Raw genomic sequence first — 12,328 nt, 5'->3', positions numbered from 1 at the left:
GCTTGAGAATAAGACCTGCTTCCAGCTCCCTTGTCCTTTCCTCTGTATGTGACCTTGGGTAGTTCACTGATGTGCCGGGTCTTGCTCGCTCACCTGCAAGGTTGGGATCTTGTGTGCATGTAAGTGTGTGGGGTAACTTGCACTGTACCTCATGTACTGTAAGCACGCGAGGTTGTAACTGTTTCTGCTTATCATCTTTCTGTAATTTTTGTTTACTTGGCTAAACTTGACTTTTCTAAATGTTTTCTTTTTTTAGTATTCTTTGAAACTGGAGAAAGGAGATTATACAATTCGACTACAGATTCGTCATGAGCAAATCAGTGATTTGGAACGTCTTAAAGATCTTCCATTTATTGTTTCTCATAGGTTGTCTAATACCTTGAGCTTAGATATTCATGAAAATCATAGCCTTGCACTTCTAGGAAAGAAGAAATCGAGTAATTTGACACTGCCACCCAAATATAACCAGCCATTCTTTGTTACTTCCCTACCTGATGACAAGTAAGTGATGACGTTGCTTACACTTAATGCCCATCTTACACACTGTAGTTTATTAATGCCAGTTCATTACATTAGGCTACATTTTTTTAAAAATACATCTTTATTGATTTCAGAGAGAGGAAGGGAGAGGGAGAGGGAGATAGAGACATCAATGATGAGAGAGTCATTGATCAGCTGCCTCCTGCACACCCCCTACTGGGGATCGAGGCCGAAACCCGGGCATGTGCCCTGACCAGGAATCAGATTGCCACCTCCTGGATCATAGGTCGATGCTCAACCCCTGAGCCACGCCTGGCCGAGCCCAGTAGGCTAAATTTATAGTATGCTGTCATACTATACATTTTATACTAAGGTTATTTCTCCCTTTGATTTTGAAATCTTAGCTCTGGAAATTGTTTCAGAATGCAATTGTTTTGTTTTTTCCCTCCCCCTTAATTACCTTTGTGAAATTCTCTCTCTCTCTCTCCCTCTCTCTCTTTCTCTCTTTTTTTTCTTTTTTGAATCTTCTTGTTAGAATACCTAAAGGGGCAGGACCTGGATGTTATCTTGCAGGATCCTTAACATTGTCAAAGACTGAACTTGGAAAGAAAGCTGTAAGTATTAGTTTTGTTCATGTTTTTAGCACCGAAATTACCTATTCTAAAATTTCCCTTTCTGTAAAGATGAGGATTAATTCCACATTTCAGAATGAGTAAAACAGAATATCTCTCTGCCAAGAAAATAAAAAAATTATAGTTTTTACTAATAGAGGTCAATTAATATTTGGTTGTATTTTAAAATATTTAGTATTCTTGTTCCCAAGCATAAGTTACCCTGGCCCTGAACCTGTCCTCCCTTGCATGGCTAATATACTTGACTTTCCCGTGAAACATACATCTGAGTTAAATTTGGCTTAAATGAATGGGATGTTTAAAATGAGAGCATTTTTTAGAATTTTAACATAATAGTGGATCATTCGGGGTTACCTCAAAAACTAGTCAGAACAATTATTACTAATGAACAATATTTTTCACACTGTACAGACCTTTCTCTTGTTGGAATATTATGTAATTATGTTGATAATTACAAGGTATTTCTTTTGGCATTGCCTTTTATTTTGGAGTTTCAAAATTATGGTTTTTTTTGTTAAAAACATTTTTCTGGTTGTTATATTTTAGAGATAAATACCTGTTTTTGCTTTTCTGTCTTTTCATTACAAATTTATTATGAGAATAGTGTTTATATAGCTCTGTCACCTTTTGTCATTATCACTTTAGCTCAGTGCTAGTAAAAGTTGTCATTCTTACAATTTTGTATTTCTCTTTAGCATTAGTTCCTACAAATTAAGCCTATCACCTAATGCTGGAATCTATAAATGCTGCTATCAAATGAATAGATCTCAAACATTTTAACAAGCCCACTTATTTCTTGTCATTGTTGAAACAGATATTTATTATGTCATAGAGGCATAATTTAGGAATTTTGTGCTTAGAAAAAGTTGTTTGCCCTGACATTTCCTGTCTCATTTCAGTCTATACTATTTATATATTCGTTAGTATGATTTGAAGTGAATGAGTAGTTAATTGTATTGGAATTCATGGATGCACTGATTTAAGAACTAGTAGTCTTTTCTTGTAGACTTCATTTCCTGGGTAGCATGGTTGCTTCCTCCATGAGCTTCATCAGGGGAGGCTTCTGTGATGAGGTTCATACCCATATGACTCTTCTAAAGTGTCCACTTCCTTGTGATGAGTATGACAGAAGAGCACTGGTATTAAAAGTATGGTTTTAGCAATTCCAAAAGAGTTACTACTTCTTGGCGACATTCTTTCAGAGGCACTTGTGACATTATAAACGTGGAATTAACTAGTTATTACTTACCAGGGTAGATTTTCTTGAGAGAGAGCAAGAACTTAAAACTGTAGAGTTAATTTTAATTCCCAACACATTATTTACTCTTCCCTCAGTAGTTTTGCATTTCTTATGATTTTTGGTAGTTGGGAAGGTTCATTTTACCTTCTCTATGACTTGAATAACGCTTTTTGTAAGAGAGCATGGGTATGTGTGATTGTTGTGATGTCCTTAAAAGTCAGACTCTGTAGACTCTTGTCAATTAAATTTCATATTTCCAAAACTGTTTTGATAACTAATGGATTTAACTCTAACAAGTTATTAAAATAGGAAGCTGAAAACCATTTGCCCTTAGGAATAACATTTCAGTGCATTTTTATTTAAAAAAAATGAAAGTGGCAATGTTGCTTTCTTTAAAGCCTGCCATCTTGGTCACAGACCTGACCCTTCTGAGTACTGTGACACATACAGGTGGAACATAAACTGGGAGAAAAGCAAACAGAGGTGGTGTCTCCATCCTGTGTAGATGATGCATGTTTTCTTACAGAATGTCGTTCTAACTCCCAGGGGCAGTCTGCAGCAAAACGACAAGGAAAATTTAAAAAGGTACTGATTGTCAGTTCTTTAAAAAGATGTCTTAAAGCCTTATTTGCATATTAGTTAAACTTTTTTCTGTCACTATTATAAATCTTTAAAAAAAATAATCTCTCCCTTAGTTTCCTTGCTTTAAGTTCTGCAGTATAGTGCTTTTAGCTTACCAGTGTTGACATACTGCTTTCCTAAAGTTACTTTTTCTGTCCTAAATTGCTGGAGGGCCCCTGTTTTATATGTATATAGAAAAAAATTAATGCTATTTATTTCTTACTATAGATAAATAATAATATTTGAAATTTTGCATATCTAAAATCCTATATAGAGAGAAATATGATTTTTTTTCAGCTATATAGACCAAACAATTATTTTTAAAGTCTGAAAACATTCTTAAATTGGATGATTTGATTAAAAAATATTATTAAGGTATTTCAAGTGAATCTTATTCCTTGCTCTTGCATCTTCTTAGTTCTTAAAGGGCAGAGACAAACAGAGCAATGGACAAAGCAGGAACAGAAATAAGGACTGTGACCCAAAATTAAAACTTACACTAAGAGCATAAGCAGATTTTCAGGCCATAACTAGTAAGTAATCTGATCAACTTTTCTGCAACTTATTTGACAGTCTCTTGATTGACTTCTAGAGCCAAAGTTAACTCAAACAAGAAAAATTCTACCTCAGGTTTACTTTAGAGAAAGGGATACATATTCGATGAGCTCTCTGGTGAAAACCTGCTGACATTACGTATCATTTAGTGATTTTTCACATTCAAGCAGGAAGCATTGCAGTGGGAGAATTAGTACTTTAAGGTATAAACAAAAGATACCTCTTTGTTTCTTAATTCATAGTGATATGAAATGGGCTCACCATTTTATAATAGGTGAAATTCCTTTATTAAAAAAGAGCTCTGAAATGTCCATATTATTATGTAATGATAAATACTTGGCTCAAACAGAATACACCACTGGTAATCACCTTTCCAGATAAAAAAAAAAATCTGCTTCTCTATAGGCCAGTATTTTTCAGCTGAGCTTCTTAACCCATTTGTTGACCATGTACATTCATTTAATGAAACGTAACCAGCATTAAAACAAAAACAATAAAGTAGGAGATGTTAGTTCAGCAGACTCATAAAACTGTAATTTCATTTTATCTATAGATTGTTTGTGTTTGGGTCAGTGTGAAAATAGCTTGCAAGCCACTGCTTTAGAGAATGAGGAAAAGGTATTCTATGAGACCATTAAAAATAGAAGATGCATATCACAAAGATGCATATCATAGATTTTTTTTCTTCCTATTGTATATTTTGGTTGATCTTTGGGGAGTTTTGGTGGATTTTGTTTGGATTAGGTTGTAGGAGATAGAAAACTATCAAATGAATAGAAGGATTATTATTACTTGATGGGTAGTAAAGCTTTGTATAAAGAACTTGGCAGCTAGACTTACCTCTTCCCATTTCTCTCTCTCTTAAGTGCAAGTACACATGAAGCTCCTATTTTAAAAATAACTATTATAGGTTTTTGGTTTTTTTTAAGTATATTTTTATTGATTTCAGAGAGAGGTAGGGAGAGGGGGAGAGAGAGAAACATCAGTGATGAGAGAGGCATCATTGATTGGCTGCCTCCCGCACAGCCCCCACTGGGGATCGAGCCCGTAACCCAGGCATGAGCCATGACGGGGAATTCAGCCGTGATCTCCTGGATCATAGGTTGATGCTCAACCTCTGAGCCATGCTGTCTGGGCTATTATTGTAGTTTTATAGTCACATTACCAAAATATATTATTAATTTATTGCCTGAACAAAATACCAACTAGGTTTTTCTGTGGACTTGTTCTCTGGGTTTCAGTGACTTTTAATTTAAAAATGCATTACACTTTTTTAAGCTCATTGTGATATGAAAGAAATTATTTTTAACAGATCATAAATAGCATTCAAGTATGTTAATCTTTAAAATAGCTATTTTAGTTTGTGTGAAGGTATTACAATTTTGAATTTTGTTGTTAGTAATTTAAGAACTAAGGAAATTGGTTTTTTACCCCAAATTTCAATGATGGTATGTTATATAGCCCAAAGAATAGTTAGTTACTGATTATGTGGGTAAGTTTGATTTTCTAAATAATACCATTCAATTCAAACATTGTTGAAATACTTTGTGAGTAGTGAGAATAATATGTAAAAAAAAACCCCAAAACTTACTGTTAAGTATTCACTATAGAGAACTTTAGCATTTCTGCTCTGAAGATTTTTCTTGACTATGTTTTAATATCATAATCAATATTTCTTAAGATTTACTGGTACAAAATAATTTTTATTAAATTGACACTATGCTAGGTCCTTAGAAATGAGTTGAAAAAAAACTGTCAAAAAGAACAGATGACCATGATAAAGCAAATGAAAAATAACTTTATTTTTCTTTTGATTAGGAATTAAAAATATCATGTTCATAATTCTTAGTAATAAAAAATTCTTGTCCTGATAAACTTTATAGGATTATACTGACATAATTTCTAATTTGATATATTTAAAAATATAAAAGACTGATTACAAAACCTTGATCCCTGCCCCCTGCTAAGGTCATTCATCATAAACTTTCCCTTTTTTGTCCTCTTAGTGATGGTTTATGGTTGCTGTGATACAGGGTTTCTTCCTATGTATAGATCTTTGTTAAGAGTTTATTGTTAATCATAAAATAATTTTAATGGATTGCTCATTTTAAATTCAGTTCTATTTTCTCTCTTCTGTACTAAAACATAATAGCAAATAGCTTACCTCTGAGCTTCAGAGAAGGAATTGGCTTACAACAGAGGCTTCCCATCTGGAAGTTTGTGTCTCTCCCTAATCAGGCAAGGAGGAGGGAAAACTAAAGGAGCTCATGTTAGGTTAGCGTGAATGTGGACTGCCGAGTTTCCTCCTCCAGGCAAGTGTTAATCACATGTTAGCATCCTGGATAATAAAGAAGCGTGATCCCAAAGAGAGTAGGAGAATAATGGTTGGAGGCCATTTATACCTTTAATTCTTAGAATTCTTAGGTCTGTTGTCTGTGCTGTACAGATGACGCTGGAGCAGTCCGTTTAGTTAAGAACTTGGTGGTAAATTATCAACTCAAATTTTGCAGACACTTTAACTTGGCTTTGCCTAGGGCAGTCCCCATCTAGGAGAATGAACCTCCAGAAAGGGTGGGTGGCAGGGTCCAGAAGGAGCTAACCCCAGCAAAATACCTGTTTTCTTTTCCCTGTGTCACTTCACATAAGATCTTTGCATGCAGGCTCTGGGTCCGTGACCTCAGAGAGAGAGTGAGTGTGGCACCTAAATGGGTAAAAATGGATTTGTGTGGTTATTTTCCATCATTGGTTGTCTGTGCTTGAAATGAGTCATATTGAAGTAGTAATTATTTTATGGTGGAATACTATCAGGACAACTATTACAGTAGTAGTTCCTTATTTTTATTATTATAATTATACCCCAAAATAAAGTTTAATTGTGAACATTTTTAAATGGCCATATTTATGTAGTGTTTACAAATAGCTAAAAATCCTATTTTGGGGAAGGTGGGGGCTTGCAATATTATTTTTCAACTCACTCTGTAAATGTTTTTCTGAAATTACTGTGATTAGAGCAGTAAAGCCTTTTTGGTAACATAACTTGTTCTCATTTTAGAAATTTTAAAAATTAACACAAATATAAGAATTTAATTTAGCAGTATTTTTAATGTAAACCTGAGGATACAATTTGAGAAATTGGCGTAATAATGATTTAATTAAGGAACTTAATTATTGTGTTAAAAACAACTATTAAGTATAACATATGATTTGATTTTCCAGATAATGCGTTACTTTTCATAAGACTTATGTGCTTTAATAAAATAGATGGAAATAGATGTAATTAGATATAATTGCACATTTCTCTGCTCTCTACAAAGCAGAACTCTTCAAAAGACCTATCATACTTGTTTACTTCATCTCTTTATCTTCGTGAGCCTTTTCTGTGCACTGAAACTGGCCAGTCACGGTGATTAGCAGCCACTGCCGCCAGGCTTTGCAGTTATTTCATTCCCCTCTCTCCCATCACCTCTCAGCTGTAGGCATCAGTTTACCTCCCCCTTTCTCCACACTGTCCTTCTCAGGGCTGCCGTGACCTCAGATTCTCTCTGGATTCTGTGTCTCCCTCACAGAGCATCTATTAGATAGTAGAATGCTTTGGACCAAGTCCTGGGCACACTCTACCCCACCCCCCAACCCTACCCAGTCTTCCTCACTCCCTAGTTTTAAATAGAGTCAGCAGGCACTGCTAGTTCTACTTTCACAGAATATCTTAAAGCCACTCATTTCTTTTCTACAGCCTGTTTAGTTCAAGGTGGTTTGGGATGTCTACGTTTGCTTCCTAACTTGTTTTTCTTTTTTTCTGCTTTTGGTCTCTATCATCCATTCTCCAAATAGTGTCAAGAGTTATTAAAAAAACAAACCCAAACTTTTAATTCATACAGGATTCAGAGTCATTAAACAAAAAGCAAAAATCTTTAATCATGTCACCGCCTTGCGTAAAACTCTTCCGGTAGGTTTTCTGTTGTGCTTAGAGTAAAATCTGGATTTTCTTTTACCGTATTTTATCAACCCTACTTGATACAGTTGCTGCCCACTTGCTCAGTACATACAGCTTTGCGCCCCATGAACCGGGCTCAGGTTTTTGCACATGTTCATCTTCTACCTTCAGACACTCTTCCTCTCATTTATTCGAGGTTTCCTTTTAGGTCATTTAGGTTCATTTAGATCGGGTGATTCTGCTTTAGAGTGGCTTTCCATAAGCACTTGGCTACAGTGGCTCCTCCGCCTTACTGACCAGTCTTATTTTTTTCACCTCACGCGTCAGTGTCTGATGTTACGTATTTACTTACCTGTTTGTTGTGTCTTCCCCCACTAGAATATATGCTCCCTGGGGTAAGAAAGGGCCTTGTTTGCATTGTCCTTCAGTTTGCAGAGCATTACCTGGGACATTAAGGTGCTCAATAGTCCTGCTGACTGAATGAAGAAACACAATTTTCTTTAAATTTTAGAGAGAAAAGAGGATCTTTGTTGTTCTAACTTATTTTCTCCCCTTCTCAGATAAAAAATCGTGCAAAGCTCAATATACTTTTTTAAATTAGCCTATCAAGTAAGCCTAAGAATACCAAATATACTCATACAGAGAAAAATTTATTCTTACCTCCCTTATTTTAAAGGAGAGAGTAGAAGCATTGGTACTTTAAAGTTGGGGAGAAAATTACTTTGATTGCAGATTGGAATTTGTTTTGTATTGTGATGCCTTAGACTATAGAGTCTGGAATACAATGTAGTACAACTCAGATACAAGACATGTTACATGATATTCAGCTATTAAAGGTGATTTTAAAATATGTAAACTTAAGCATGTTAATTTAAGACTCTCTCTCCACGTTCATAGGATGTAATCCCTGTTCATTACTACCTAATACCTCCACCAACAAAGACTAAGAATGGCAGCAAAGATAAAGAAAAAGATTTAGAAAAAGAGAAAGATTTCAAAGAAGAATTTACTGAAGCATTACGAGACCTTAAAATTCAGTGGATGACAAAGTAAGTTTTTAAGGGATTTTAATCCTTCAAGAGTTTACTTTTATTTTCCTATTTCCAACAATATTGTGGTTGTATGCACTGGCTATCTTATATTATACATCTCACAGTTTGTTTATCCATTCACCCATTGATGGACACTTAGGTTGTTTCCATAACTTGGCTATTGTAAATAATGCTGCAGTGAATATGGGGTGCCTATATCTTTTCAAGTTAGTGTTTCCATTTTCTTCAGATAAATACACAGAAATTGAATTGCTGGATCATATGGTAGTTCTATTTTTAATTTTTTGAGGAATCTCCATATTGTTTTCCATAGTGACTGCACCAGTTTACATTCCTACCAACTGTGCACAAGGGTTCCATTTTCTTCACACCCTTGCCAACAGTGTTTTTTCTTGTCTTTTTTATAATAGCCTTTCTCACAGGTGTGAGGTGATATCTCATTGTGGTTTTGATTGCATTTCCCTGATAATGAAGATGCTGAGCATCTTCTCATGTACCTATTGGCCATCCATATATCTTCTTCGCAAAAATGCCTATTCAGATCTTCTGCCCATTTTTTTATATTAAATTTTTTGGAGTGACATTGATTAATAGGATCATATAGGTTTCAAGTGTACATTTCTTTGAGACATGATCTGTATATTGCATTGTGTGCCCTCTACCCAAAGTCAAGTCATTTTTCATCACCATATATTTGGCCTCCTTTACCCTTTACTATTCCCCTACCTCCTTCCCTCTATAACCACCATACTGTTGGTCTGTGTCTATTTGTTTCAGTTTTATATTCCACATATGAGTGAAATCATTTGGTTCTTAGCTTTTTCTAACTGACTTATATTGCTTAACATAGTATTCTCAAGGTCCATCAAGAGTTTGAGAAGGACTGGTATGAGATCTTATATGAATGCTTGGTAGAATTCACTAGTGAAGCCATCTGGTCCTGGACTTTTATTTTTGGGGAGGTTTTTGATTGTTTCAGTTTCCTCACTGTTTATCGGTCTATTTAGATTTTCTAGTTCTTCATAATTTAGTCTAGGAAGGTTATATATTTCAAGGAACTTACACATTTGTTCTAGGTTATTGAATTTGGTGGCATATAGCTTTTATAGTATTCTAGTGTGATCCTTTGTATATTTATGATGTTTGTGGTAACTTTTTCTTCATTTCTGATTTTGTTTATATGAGCCTTTTCCCTTTTTTCCTTAGTGAGGCTAGCCAGGGGGTTGTCAATTTTATTAATCTTTTCAAAGAATCAGTTCTTTGTTGTATTAATCTTTTGTATAGTCTTTTCTCTATTTCATTCAAGTGTGCTCTAATTTTTATTATTTCCTTTCTTTTGCTGACTTTGGGTTACCTTTGTTCTTTTCCTAGTTCTTTACGATGCATTTTTAGGTTGTTTACTTGAGATTTCTCTTGTTTCTTGAGATAGGCCTGTAATGACATAAACTTCCCCCTTATTACTGCTTTCACTACATCCCAGAAGTTTTGATATGCTGTATTGTGGTTCTCATTTGTCTCTGTATATCTTTTGATCTCACCTTTTAGTTCTTTGACTAAGTTATTTTTTAGTAGTATGTTTTTAAATCTCCACATATTTGTGGGTTGCAGTGGATTTCTAATTTCAAAGTATTGTGGTTAGAGAATATGCTCGCTATGATTTTAATCTTCTTGAATTTGTTGAGGGTAGTTTTGTGATCCAACATATGGTGTCTTTGAAAACGTTCCACATGCACTGCGGAAGAATGTATGATCCGATGTTCTGGGATGAAAGGCTTTGTAAATGTCAGTTATGCCCATTTTACCTAATGTGTCATTTCTAGGTTTTTATCATCGATATCATTAATCCTTTCTTCCACCTTTCAGCTGTATTTCCTGTGCTTGCTAGTTCATTCTTGATATCTTTTATTGAGTTATTAATCTCCAGAATTTCTATTTGTTTCTTTATTAAACTGTCAGTCTCTTTGGTAAAATACTGTTTTGCTCATTGATTTGTTTTCTGAGATCATTTAACTGCCTATTTTCTTGCATCGTGTTGAATTTTTTCAGAAATGCAATCTTGAATTTTCTGTCATTTATATCACATATTTTCATGTCTTTTTTCTTCTGCAGTTTTTCATTTTCTTTCTGAGCTGCCTCTCTACTTTGGTTATTCATGATATTTGTTGGATTCCTTCTTTGTCTCACATCTGTGTATGAGTGGCACTTCTCTAGCAGTTAATATGAAGCAGTCTATCATTTTCCAGTAAGTCACACTGAATCACAGGTTTTTTAGCTCTCTGAAATCCCAGGGCTGTCTCCGAAGCCAGACGCTGCTATCAGTGTAGCCCCAATGCAAGGGGGTGGGGTGATCTTTTAGCCTTCCTGGTAATGGTGACCTTGGACCTCCATGGGGTCCTGCCTGCATCCTGGCCCTGGGATCAGTCACAGAGTGTGCCCTTTGCTCAAGGAAAAAAGTGATTCTGTAGTACCAGTTCTCAGATGTGTAGATAATGTGATCCATAACTAGACACTTAAGGGCGAAGCGAGGTGAGTTCTAGGCGGCTAGAGGCTACTGGGTCCGCAGTGCTCCCTGGCTTTGTTTCTCTGTCTGGAATGCCGACCGCCTGATTATAGGCAGCACCCTGTGCTGTGTCCTTGCCCAGGTCTCTGGGCTCAGCTGTAACTCATAGTGCTTAAAACTGCAGGAATTCCCACTGAATCTCTTTGCTCCTCCCTGCTGAAGGGAGCACCAGCCACAACCTGATTCCTCCTCTCTCTGGACTGAGCCCCACCATGAGCTTCCAGCTACAGGACTGAGTCCATGGCTTGTCTCAGCTTTTCTCCCTTCTCACCTCCCCCATTCACTCCCACTTGCCCACCTTTAGATTCTTCAATTTATGGCTCTCTCAAGCGTGTTTTTTGCGTTGAGCAGGAAATTCTTTGTTGAGTTATAGCTGTTCAAATCGTTGAAACTTCAAGGGATATCTCTCTCTCCCTCTCCTTTCCTCTCTCTGAAATCAATAAAGATATATTTAAAAAAAATAAATACCATTTTTAATAACTATGTAGTATGTAGTCCTGTGGTTGAAATATAACCTATTTAAATTCTCTATTTAAATTCTCTATTGTTTTTCTTTGCAATACTGTGTTGGATATTTATATACATAAAGATTTAATATTTTTAATTGATTTTAGAGAGAGAGGAGAGAGGGAGAGAGAAATAGAAACATCAATGATGAGAGAGAGTCATTGATTGGCTGCCTACTGCATGCCCTCTACTGTGGATTGAGCCTGCAGCCTGGGCATGTGCTGTGACCAGAAATCCAACCTTGATCTCCTGGTTCATGGGTCCATGCTGAACCACTGAGCCACGCTAGCTGGGTAGATTTATTTTTAAATTTCCATCAGATAGCATCTTTAAAGTATAATTGTTGAATCAGAAATTAATTTCTATAAATCATCTTATGTTTTGCCAAATTACTTTCTAGAGTGGATATAACAATATATACTTCATCCAGTAATGTATGATGGGACCTGTGTTGCTCCTTATACCTTTGCCAATGGCAAGCCATGTAATTTAAAATAAAGCCTTGCTACTATAGGGTGAAAAAGAAAATGCTATTATTGCATTTCTCCAGTTGTTCAGTTTGAGCTTTTTGAATGTTATTTTATTGTTTGCATAGCCTCTGTCAGATGAACCATGTTCTTTGCCCATTTTTCTTTTGGCACATCAGATTTTTCTTTTAACATAAGAGATGTTAATACTCTGTTGAACTTGTCACAGAATTTTTCCCCAGCTTATCATTTTTCTTTTATCTTACTTTTTACATAGAAA

The 12,328-nt window shown here is 35.5% G+C and overlaps 1 protein-coding gene across 5 annotated transcripts in view; it reads left to right on the top strand.

The window, feature by feature from the left end:
* Positions 1-12,328, top strand: part of TPP2 (tripeptidyl peptidase 2) — a 68,135-nt gene that overhangs the window by 45,253 nt on the left and 10,554 nt on the right. For 2 of the 5 annotated variants that reach the window (XR_013998218.1, XM_081129001.1), the window contains exons 22-25: positions 257-501; positions 1,016-1,094; positions 2,899-2,937; positions 8,360-8,511. Coding sequence is in view for 3 of the 5 variants with exons in the window: in XM_081129001.1 (XP_080985127.1) it covers positions 257-501; positions 1,016-1,094; positions 2,899-2,937; positions 8,360-8,511 (515 nt within the window). In the remaining 2 variants the exon portion in view is untranslated. Of the gene's footprint in view, positions 1-256; positions 502-1,015; positions 1,095-2,898; positions 2,938-3,391; positions 3,490-8,359; positions 8,512-12,328 lie in introns of those variants that run through there. The other 3 variants (XR_013998219.1, XM_081129002.1, XM_081129003.1) reach the window with 2 other exon arrangements.

Source organism: Miniopterus schreibersii (assembly GCF_964146895.1).
Source record: "Miniopterus schreibersii genome assembly, chromosome: 2".
Classification (NCBI taxonomy): domain Eukaryota; kingdom Metazoa; phylum Chordata; class Mammalia; order Chiroptera; family Miniopteridae; genus Miniopterus; species Miniopterus schreibersii.
The sequence above is the reverse complement of the archived record's forward strand: the minus strand, read 5'-3'. Positions and strand labels throughout refer to the sequence as shown.